General features: G+C 32.3%; 1 protein-coding gene across 1 annotated transcript in view; it reads right to left on the reverse strand.

The window, feature by feature from the left end:
* The window catches only part of LOC132740443 (uncharacterized), a 31,313-nt gene extending 20,360 nt beyond the window's left edge, over nucleotides 1-10,953 (reverse strand). The window contains exon 1 of the mRNA XM_060728347.1: nucleotides 10,584-10,953. Coding sequence (XP_060584330.1) covers nucleotides 10,584-10,701 — 118 coding nt within the window. The 5' untranslated portion in view covers nucleotides 10,702-10,953. The remainder of the gene's footprint in view (nucleotides 1-10,583) is intronic.
* Between the last annotated feature and the right edge of the window lie 1,543 nt (nucleotides 10,954-12,496).

Here is a 12,496-nt window from a genome sequence, read left to right on the forward strand (position 1 = left end):
TACTTTTCATTATAAAATTTCTTGAGTTTTTTTTTGTCAAAACCCTATAAAACCTATGACAAATTTTCAATAGTCACTTCATTTTCTATTATTCCACATAATATTACTACAGAGTTGTATAAATTTCTATGTCACATTTAAAGCAGACATGGTGGCAATTATGAACAGGTTTGTTGGTTTTTATGTATAGTTCACCAAATGAAGTGAAAAGGACATTTTCAATATTTTTGTTAAAATGAAATAAATCATACCATTGAAATGTTGAGTTATAAGAGCTGTCATTGATTCAGTGCAAAGAATATCCAATATCTGATGACAAATATCAACAATACACCTCTATATCGATAATTACCTAAAATTACTTGTCTGTCATTCACTTCTTTAACTGTTTAAATGATTTCAATTAAAAACATGTTCTGATCAGTGTCTTGTTTGTAAAAGCCCATAGCATGATTTAATTTCCACACTATATTTTTTGTCATCATTGCTGTGAAAAATTTCCACTATATGATAACAGCATAATGTTAGACATAGATAACTGCTTCTGTATATGTTTTGGGGTTTTCTTTTTACTAAATTTTTAGACATTTATTTAGTCAAAATTATCTATTTTTTAAATGTGTATCAATTATTGATTGGCAGAAAAATATCAACAATACATCGATATTGTCTCTATCGGTGACAGCTCTAATGTTTTGTTTTATATAATCAATAATTTTCCCAGCATTAAAAAAAAAAGAGATTTTTACTTTAATAAATCCTGCTAATATTGAAATTCTCTAGTGCCATGGGAAATTTCTTTTAAACAGTCAAGAGAATAAATGGTTGTAAATTCCGCACTACCAATGAAATTCAGTTCAAATGGCAGATAATGATGGCATAATCAGGGTCTTTAACATATTTGAAAGACCCTGGCATAATATTACAAACTGTCTATGTTGTATTCTATATTATTGGCCAATGGACTTATTATCAAAATAAATATGTTTTTGTTGTTGTTGTTGTTGTCGAAACAAAAATTTGTTGACCAAAATTTCCAGTGGTAGACCATTGGAATTTTAAGATATTTACTGATTCTAGTAGTCAGGGCTCTAATTTAACACTCGCAAACTCGCAAAATGCTAGTTGAAAAATGATTTTGCGAGTTAGATTTATAACTACTCGCAATTTTTTGCGAGTTGAAGAAAAAACAGAATACGCTCGTCAGTAAAATCCGAAATATAAATGGGGCGTAATATTCGCAGGTAGCCGAGTTATAAACTATGCGCGCACTTGCTGTCTGGTTTACATTTTCTATACCTTAACCTCGCTTAAAAAAGTATACAAATTTAAACCAGTCCAAATGTCATTTTGTCCGTGTAAATCAAGCGTGATCGGAATAAAATGTCTAAACGAAAAATAACGAACTTCTTCCCACTTACTGAAGCAAATGTGTCTTCCGATAACAATACTCTGAGTACAGAAGATGATTCACAGTCTATCAAAAGAAAGACAATCAGACCTTCAGTTAAAACGGTTAAAAATTGGGCAAAGAACTGCACGTCAGTCTTATGTATCGATACTAACTCGATGACGATGGAAATTGACCTTTTCGAAAACCTAGCTAAACACAGTTTTCCGGTACGTTACGGATTTAGCTCTGGGGAATTACACCAAATGAAGTACATAACACAGTTACATGATTTCTCTATTTTTCTATCAATATTTTACCGTTTAAGGTGAAAAAAAATTGATATATTTGAAAATAATCAATATTCTTTCAATATCTTTTGCAAATTTTTCAAAATATAAATTGTTTATAATGAAACTTAATAAAATTAAAACAAACGTAGTGGAATCTTCCATTATAAATAAGGTTATTTTCTGCGTAAACTTGTGTATTTACTTTATTTTTTTGTATGGAATTATTCATACAATGATATTTAATTATTTTCTTATAAAGAAATAACTATTTTATTTCAATCAAATTTAAAAAAACGGCCGAAAACATCGAGTTCGCTATTACACTTCATTAGGTGTATTCCCCAGAGCTATGTACAGAAAGTACCGGAAAACGGCGTTTAGCTAGGTTTTCGAATTCATGAATGTTGCCAAAATATTTTGCACCGAGTGTTGTGCGCATAATCCAGACCAGACATAGTCGGTATGGCGACAATATTGCATTATTATTTTTTTACATGTAGATTGACATTTGCTAAGAATCCCTGTCCACTAAATCAAGTTTTTGAGTAGAAAGTTATGTTGCTGATTCGTACCCCGGGCAGTTCGAACTCGTCCAAATAAATTACAATTTTAAACAATTTTGGAATTAATAAATCACTGTCATAAAAAGTGCTACTTGAATTCAGTTTTTGCTAGTTAAAAATTTGTCCACTAGCAAAAAATTGCTAGTGGCCAAAAAAGTTAAATTCGAGCCCTGGTAGTATTCTACTAGAATTTTGATTGTTTTCCTCATATTGAAATATTGAAATGCTTAACAGAACATTTAGCACAGGTAATTCATTCATATACACTTAACCTTATAAAACATTAAAGCATCATGCCTCTAGATTCATGCTAATTTTCATGAAAAAATTTAAAATGTATTGAAAAATAAAATATTGTTAAACTGAGCGTAGAAAATATTGTACACATTGCTAATGGCATGTCATTCCAAGTAAGTTTCCAATAAAGGTCAAGCTATGCATTTACAATAGAAATATTGTGACAATTACTGCAGAATCAGTTATTCATTGCATCGATTAAACAAGTGAATCAATATTTGAATTGTAAACTGTTTTACTTTTTATTTCAAATCCAAGTTCATTTTATTCAAAGTTGATTTTCTTTATATGTTTCGACTCATCTGGAGGCATGCAGCTTTAAACTGCATAAAGCTATTATATCTCTTGAAACATTTTAAACCAAGAGAGCCATGATGGCCTTATATCGCTCACCTTAAGGAAGAGATCTTAAAAGTATTTTTCTTTTTAAAAACAAGCACCAGGTTTATAAAATTCTTTAATGTCATTTAAAGGTTAAGTGTCAAATGTTAAGTATTTTTGGTCAACAGCAACAGGAATGCAAACAAGTGTATAGAAATGCCTCTTTTTTTTTTAAAGTACAGGTTGCTAAAAAATACACTCCCTGTAGCGTGTTAACATCATGAAAATTTTAACAATGAAGACGAAGTACAAATTTGGATAGTACTTCAATAAAAATGGGTCAAAGACAAAAATGGCCGGGTTGCATTTGTATACCAAATGACATGAGGCTGTGACGTTACAAAAATTTCCTACTAATTTGACTATTAATTTCGAACATTTAACTAAGTCAGTAAACAGGAAGTGGATAAGCGATAGACCTGAACTTGGGACCATGTGTTAATGCAGTCACAATACCAGATATCAAGAGGCTGTGATATGTAGTTGCTGAGAAAACTGTTACGGAAATTTCCTTCCATTTACAATTAATGCCGAAGATTTAGCTAAGTCAGCAAACGGGAAGTGGATGAGCGACATACCTGAAATCAAATCCCATGGTATGTGACTACATGCTTATGCTGTATACCAAATATCAAGAGGCTGTGATAAGTAATTGCTGAGAAAATTGTTACGAAAAAAATCCTACCATTGACCATTATTATGAAATTAACTAAGTCAGTAAACATGAAGTGGATGAGCAAAAGACCTGAAATCAAATCCAATGGTATGGGACAACATGTTAATGCTGTAAACTAAATATCATGAGACTCTGATAAGTAGTTGCTAAGAAAACAGTTACGAAAAATGGCCGTACCATCGCCTGCCTGCCCGGAATCAAGTCTCAATACATGATGGTAAACAGTATTTTTTTTTTCATATATATGTAAAATTTTTTCAAAAAACCAGTATTATAGTCTTAACAGATATCCCATTAGTGTTTAAATATTAAAATATTTTTTGATAGTGTTTACTCAGGGATATCATGTTGGGGCAGGGTCTGACCCCCAAGCATCTGTGATTTATCATATTAGAACACCTCTTTCTACGAAAACTTCTTTCTGTTCACATGAGTGGCTCTATACACAGGTTTAATTGTAAAATTAAATCTTGTAAAATGTTAAAAAAACAGCATTCCCACTCAATTTCAAATGAAGGGGTACATGTACCCCCTGTCATTGGGGTACATTTCAAAATCTGGGAGTACACAAAAGTTTAAACATGTTTTTGTTTGTAAGAACATTTTAGTCAACATGATATTAATGAAGCTGTTTCACTTAGTATTACTACCCACTAACACAGACACAAACTCATTACTTAAGGTTGAAATATAACAGCCATTTATACAATCATTGGTATTTTGTTAAGTCCATACAATTATTACCCATAATCAAAATTTTGTATATCCGAAATTATGTACATTTATTTCAAATTCTCAATTGTTTATATTTTCTTTTAATATGGCATACGTAAAGCTCACAATTGAAGGTAGTTGTTAAAAAATAAAGTGACTAACTTTTTGCTGATCATTGGAGAACTCAAAATACTTTTTGGCAGTTGTAATAATCCAAAACTTTTTTTTCTTAAGACAGTACATGTGACGTCAAGACATGACTAAAATATTTACGAATCAGACTGAGATGACTTTGAAAGCAGACATGCAATTGTGACCGGGTTTAGACTGTTCCTAACCATTTGTAGATGGCAACGACATTCAGTTGATATGCATGATTATCCCAAACTATAGCTATTCCAAACATTCATTCTGACGGTTTTACTTTGCGTGCATGTACCCCCTTGCTTACAATTTTTATGCTTGCATTTAAAATTTTGTGCGTGAATTACGCACTGTAGTGCGTGAATGGGCATGCTGAAAAAACCAAAACAAAACAAAAACAACAAATAGCAGGGATCTCAGTAAGGTCAGAATTTCATGTGGCAGACTGTTTGGCCAAAATTTTCATGAGTCAAATCAGTTTTTTCTTGTGTTTTTCTACATGAATCATTTTAATGTTTCAAAAATTACTGTTTGGGAAGTCATTTTGAGTAGATTTTCAAGTTTAAATTGATAATATTGTGAGGTTAGGTAATTTTAAATAACGTAAGCTTCTTGCTTAGTTAACACAAGAGCAATCAGTGATCACATGTGTTGCCTCATGATGGCCAATTTCATGTTGGGACAAGTTTTGTGACAGACGGACAGTGCACAACTAGACTTGGTACTGATCATTCCTGTAAAGTTTGGATAAAATTGCACCAGTAGTTTATGAGGAGTAGTCCGGACAAGCTTTTGTGTATCTGACTACACACAGAAAAAAACACCTTTTTATCAAAGGGCCATAACTCGGCCAAAAATCATTCAACGGGAAAACCCATGCAATATGTGCAAGGACTTGAGCTACAAATAAATCCTGTAAAGTTTCATTGAAATTGCATTAGTGGTATAAGAGAAGTAGTCCGGACAAACTTTAAAAATAAAAATTATAAAAGGGCCATAACTCTGACAAAAATCATTGAACCGGAAAATGCTGACAATATGCACAACCAGACTTGGTACTGATCATTCCTGTAAAGTTTGGATGAAATTGCACCAGTAGTTTATGAGGAGTAGTCTGGACAAGTTTTGTGACGGACGGACAGCTGGACGGACGGACGGACAGACGACGGAGAAGTGATCCCTATATGTCGCCACTATTCCGTAGAGGCGACACAAAAATGAAATGAAATATTATGACATATTCATTTTAATTATAACCTCAAGACACTTCACTCCCCAGACACATCACCCCTCAAATTTTGAAGACACTTCACCCCTCAAGACACTTCACCCCCCATAATCAGTAAGGCACTTCACCCCTCATCTAATTTTTTTCTATAAAGTAAATAAGCCAACAACATAATGCTTTTATTTGTTTATATTAATTATTTTTAGTATTATTTGATAAATAAGTTTTTTATTAGAAAGTATTTTAATTATTTTTAGTATTATTTGATTAACCCTTTACCTCAAATATACGCGAAACAACGCCGTTCCGCCCCCCCCCCCCCCCCTTTTTTTAGGCCTGAAATAGTGAAAAAATGTCCCATTTGGGCCCCAAACACATGTTTTCGTTTGAGAAATGTTGCTTAAAAAAGTGAGCACTTTTTCGGCGCCGCCCGCCATCCAAAAGATATATCAGGGGGTTGCCAGAAGGGGGATGTGCCCCCTTCTGTTTCAGGGGTTTGAAGGGGGGCAGAGTCCCCCTCATCTCCAAGAAAATTTTGGACTTGTGAGAGGCTGAAAATGACCCCAGGTCGATCATAAGGTAACGTGTACCCAACACTGAAAAGCCTTTGACTCTATCTCAATCCCTTGAGAAGTTGCAGCACTTTGAAATAAATTTTGATGGAAAAAATCGAGGCAAAATAGTGATTTTTGGCAATTTGAGATGTCCCCTCATTGCCATGGTAACAGGAAATTTAAGACTGAGCATGTCCTTACAAAGGCAATGGTCCAGTCAACATTTGTGCCAAGTTTGATTAGTATTGAAGCATTTTTCATAGTTTCATAGCAGTTTGAACTTGTAACAGGAGGCTTTTCACTGAAAACGGCCATTTTTCACAATATGCTCATGTGGGAAAGGGTTAATAAGTTTTTAATTAAAGGACAATTTACAGACTTTTCTAGGAGTAAATATTTGCATATACTCATTTGCATACGCAAAGCTAATACTGGGTCAGTGTTCAACACTTTGCCTCTGTCCTTACTGTAGAATAGATGTACAAAATTTTGTCTCATCGAAATCTTTCATAAATTTCAATAAAAGTTTCATTCATCTTGAAAAAGTATCTTGAAATATATGATATTTCCCGCAAACTGGAAGGATGTAAATATAGACTCTGTTTTGAATTAACATTAACAATAACATTCAACAACCTTTTCATCTTTCTAATGTTTTAATAGAAAAATCTTCATAACAATGTCTGTTGAGACAAAAAATACAAGATACACTATCTCAATTTATCCCTACAAAGAAAGTCTATATAACCTTGCAATAAAAAAACCCCTTAAACCCCCAAAACAGACACCAATTTTCAACTGTAGAAGAAACCAACAAGCTAATGCCTTGTGAGAAATATCTAAGCTCTAGCCCTTTCCATTTTGAAGTATAAGAACATTTAAGTTTTTTCTTTTAGTTATCATAGCAACCAAAATTTAGTATGGAATAGAATTCTTTGAACAATCTTGATAGATCTTCATACAAAGAGTATTTCTGCCAAGTTTCATAAACATTGGCCTTGTGGTATCATAGAAGATGTCGTTTACGGATGCCGGAAGCAAATGATGGGCCATCCTAATAGCTCACCTGCACTATGTGCAAGGTGAGCTAAAAAAAAAAAAAAAAACCCTTGTATTATACCTTAGGGTCATTAATTTTTTTTTTTTGTAAGATTTGTAATATTTTCTAAATAACTTATTATACATAACAACCATACATAAACAGAATAAAATTCTGTTATTTTAATCACAAATTATACACTTAGAGCCACAGATACTGAGCAGTGGCTAAGGTCTACTACAGTTGGTACATTTCTATTTACTATTTCAAATAAATATTCAGGAAAAAACAATAGAATGTATTTGGATTTTCTTGTAAAATGCAGCTTTAAAAAAAAAGGATAAAAATACTATATTTGAATTTTCTTGTAAAATGCAGTTTCAAAAAAGAATAAAAGCCGCGTCATGACAAAACCAACATAATGGGTTTGCGACCAGCATGGATCCAGACCAGCCTGCGAATCCGCGCAGTCTGATCAGGATCCATGCTGTTCGCTTACAAACCATATTACAAGTAGAGAAACTGATAGCAAACAGCATGGATCCTGATCAGACTGCGATGTCTGGGTCCATGCTGGTCGCAAATGTATTACGTTGGTTTTGTCATGACGCAGCTCAAATATATCTAATATCTCATCACACTTGCCAACAACTTCCATATATAATTCCCTCGTGGTCTGTTGTTATGACAAACACTAAATACTGTCAACATTATTTTTCATTGTAAGAAGGGCTATCAATAATAGACCATTTCAATTTTAAGAGGAAGTGCTTTTTTCTATTTTTGAACAATATATTCAAATAAAATTCAAATTTATTATATCAAAGATTGGATATATTTTGGATAAATTTTATATACAGCTCATAGGATTTCATGACATTTATGTACAGTTTACTAATGAATGAATTGTCTAAAAATATAAATAACATTTTTCAACCTATAAATTTACAGATATTTAGTGTGAAATTTTCTATATTTAGTTTGATACTAAAACCTGCAGCTTAAACAGATTGATGACTGCCAGATCCATTGAGCTTACAACAAATTTCTCTTCAACAAAAATTGAGAAATGTCTTTTATTAAGTATTATTTATAATACAATTTAACACAATAATATTTTGGTTGGCTTCAGTAACTGTTGTACTAGAATTATTTCATTTTTCCCAATTTTCAGGACACATTTTTCAAGTCCATAAAATATGTTGTAATGGAAAAATGTAAACAAAAATGGATTAAAGGCCCATTATGACTCAGAAATGCATTTACTTTTCTTTCTCAAAAGCTTTTAATTTTGGTGTCCTTTTATAGTATCCAAAAAGTTACTCATAGGCCAATTACCTCAACCATCTTTTTCATCTGTTGCTTTTTAGCAATAAGTACAGATATAAGGCAAATTAGTATTTTGTATGTAAGACAAATTAATGTTTGTTTACATAATTTGCTACTTTTATGACAAATTATTTCACATTTATCGCAACTTTCTACAGGTAACAAGCATCTAAATTCACTAAAACTATTTTTTAATCATTATAAAATACATGTTTGCCCTTTCTAAAGTAAACATTTATTTGTTTCTGAGACATAATGTGCCTTTAAAGTTATTTTAGAACCAATTTCTTGACTCCATATTTGGATAATTCCCTTAAATCAAAAGTTTCTGTATGACAAATTTCTGAAGACATTTTCAGAAAAACTAAAAAATTTTGCAAAGTTTTATGGATATTTAAATTCATAATTGGCAAAATCCAGTTTAAAGCAACACACCTCCAGACTTCAACCTGCAATTTTCATGAAAATTTTAATCATGTATTAAAAATATTGTGTGAAGTGAACACAGAAAATAATTTACACATTGCAAAGGACACTTACAACCCATGTAAATTATTGAAACAGAGGTAAAAAAATGAAAAAAAAATATCGCTTATTGTGTTACTAACGCAGTAAAAATTTGGTGAAAAATACTGTAAAATCAATCATTAATCACACATAATATGGAAATCATTACTTTTATCTTGAAAAATCTCAGTACAATTTTCTCAGGTTTGATTTTCTTGAAATATTTTGGCTCATCTGGAGGCATGCAGCTTTAAAGCCTGGTAATGATAAACTGGCTTGTGAAAATGCCCGATCGGCTTATGACACAAAAAATCATATTTCTAGAAAAATAATAAATATATTTATTTTAAACTTTGTTTGTTTATTGAGAATAATATTTGACATAAACTGAAAGAAAAATATTTGGTTACTGTCACTTTTGTGAGAATTATTTCCCCTTTTTCATGTTTTCATAACACATAATTTTTGAAGTCCTTAAAAAATATGTAACATATGCAAAGTGTAAAACAATATAGGTTAAATAACTACTTTATGCTCTAATTCATTGCGCCAACACCTGTCAGCATACATTTCATTCAGTTTCCAAAGAAAATTTCAAAGTATAATGTTCACTGTAAAAGAACTGTCAAAGTATTTATGCCACAAACAGAATATTAAATCCAAATATATAGAATAAAAGTAGATCTACTGGCACTATTGAGCAAAATGAAGATGTTGGACACATTTCTGTTAAGAATTTTACATTGAAACATATTTTTTAAGGACTTCAAAAATTATGTGTCATATAAACATGAAAAAGGGGAAATAATTCTCACAAAAGTGACAGTAACCAAATATTTTCCTTTCTGTTTATGTCAAATATTATGCTCAATAAACAAACAAAGTTTAAAAGAAATATCTTTATTATTTTTCTAGAAATATGATTTTTTTTATGTCATAAGCCCGATCAGGCATTTTCAGCCTGTTTAAAGCCTGGTAAAGGTGTCGACTGTTGAAAGTAATACATAGTTTACATCTGTTTATGATGACCTTGACATTTTTGTAAACATTGAAAGTCATTCAATTGTAAATTTCCTGATAAAAATATCTCTAAAGTCATCTTATGGATATATCTCTGAATACTGCAACCCTTCTACACTTTTCATAAACAGATTCCATAATTTCATGGACTACAAATATCATGAAATCCTAGACCTGTTCTATGAAGGTATTGCCACCATCTGACCTTATCTTCAAAAAAAAATTTAAAAAAAATCATCCAAGGTCTTGCCCCTGTAACTGTACATAAACAGATAAATAAATGGTTCAGAAAAAAAATGGGATGCGTTCTTATTACACAAAAGCATGTCACAAATTAACGCAATGATATCGTATGATGTCAGAAAAATACTCCGTCACGTTCGTTTCGATAATGGCGGGTACAAGTGGGTGGGGTATGTAAAGCATTTCAATAATTTCAAGTTCTTACCAAAAGTTGGCCTGTCTTCGGGCATCACCGTGAGCCCGAAGACACCTAGGACAGTCCTAATCCCAGACCTGACAACCTCCACAGCCCTCAAACATGCAACTCTTAACCACTCCATCATTCTCGTAAGTTTTGGTAAGTTTTGTTATATCAGTAAGTGTTTTAGTGATATGTGCTGGCGAACATTTGAATTTTCAGTATTTATACGGTCGCACCTCTGGACAAAGTGCCGATTGGTCACTTCTCGTGACGTAAGTATCACGCACGTGCTATTTCACAAACTGGTTAACTACAAAAAGGATACTTTTCAATTTTTATAATATTCCAAAATAAATTCCAACACACAATTTTCAACAAAGCATTCCCGTTTCAACATTACACATGTTTGAAATTTAAGACGCTTTCTACGATAACTTAGTGATTCTCGTGCAAAATACAAATTAGAAATATGTCACATGACTGTCCTTGTTTACATTCTTAATATTGCGCACGTGTGATTGCATGGATTGAGTGGCACTTTTGTTTTATGGTAAGATTTGATGGATAAGGTCAAAAATTAGTATATGTGACAAAAATAATCATAGGGCATTGTTTGTTTGTTTGTTTTGGTTTTTCTGTACTAGTAGTAACCTTTAAATAAAGTTTCTGTTTTGAACAAGTTGAAACGGTCAAATTACTGATATTGAACAAAAGACTAATGTACACTAGAAATCCGACCCTATGTTAGCAAAAAATAAATAAATAAATTATTGTATACGGATAAAGATCTTTGATATTAGTTAGAAAACCGCTAGCTTGAACTTGATCATATTTTAATATAAAAAAACTCATCATTTTTAGAAGCTTTCAAAATATGTTAATAGTGAACAGTGGAATTCATGAACAGAAGACCACTCGGAGACCTGCTTATAGTTTGAAACAAGTGATATAACCATTTCACATTTGATTCTTTCCGTGTGACCCGTGTGACACTCCGTCATTGCCATCTTTATAAAAACATATTAAAAAGTGATCCCTCGAAAGCATTAAAAACATCAAAATAACATGGAAATTGCAGACTCGGTTTGATTGAGTCTGTACATGAAGGATAATAAATATTGCAACATCCCTCACGCCGCCCTAGCACCGGCTGAGCTTTTCTTAATTCTCAACACTGGAATAGTGCTGGAAGGACAAGACAAATTTAACAACACCGAAGTGAAGTACGGGGCTAGTTTTTACGGCTGCCACACAGCACTTGACACGTGCTGTTATGATGCGTAAATATCTGGAACCAAAGTGATCCCTCGGAAGCATTAAAAACAGCAAAATTACATGAAAATTGCAGACTCAACACATAAAAATTAGCTATCGATAATTTTGCACTTTTCTCTTATATATGTAATCGGGTCGAGTGTATTTATCCCGAAGTTTGAATTTTAAAGTCGACCAGTACATACAATAACAGATGTTATATTTCCGTGTCATAATTGTTGTGTTTATGATACTTTAAGTTATTTCTTTAGGCTTGTTTGCTAGGTGGTTCTAGCTAGTATTTCTTACTTGGATACAGATTAATCACCATACGAATATACTGCCTGCTTTTTTCAATTTGTCTTTTGACAGCACATCTTTGATATACAGGATTTATAACCTCTGGAACAAATTCAAATTCCAATCTATTAGTTTCTCCCATTGTTTTTCTTCGTTTAAGACATACACATTCTTTTACTTTCGGACCATATGCCGCTTTTCATGGAATGGCATTAACATGCAATATTGAAGATGCCATGGAAAACGCCTGACAAACACATGTGTTGATGTTTCAAAATTCAAATTTTTTTGATTTCATGTTAAATGTTGAATTTTCTGCTCGGGCGTGGACGATAGCTTGCATTTTCCAGTACAGGCTCAATCAAAGCAAGCCTATAACATTT

Source organism: Ruditapes philippinarum, unplaced genomic scaffold (genome assembly GCF_026571515.1).
Source record: "Ruditapes philippinarum isolate M1 unplaced genomic scaffold, ASM2657151v2 ctg5258_1_1_1_1, whole genome shotgun sequence".
In the NCBI taxonomy this organism is placed as follows: Eukaryota; Metazoa; Mollusca; class Bivalvia; order Venerida; family Veneridae; genus Ruditapes; species Ruditapes philippinarum.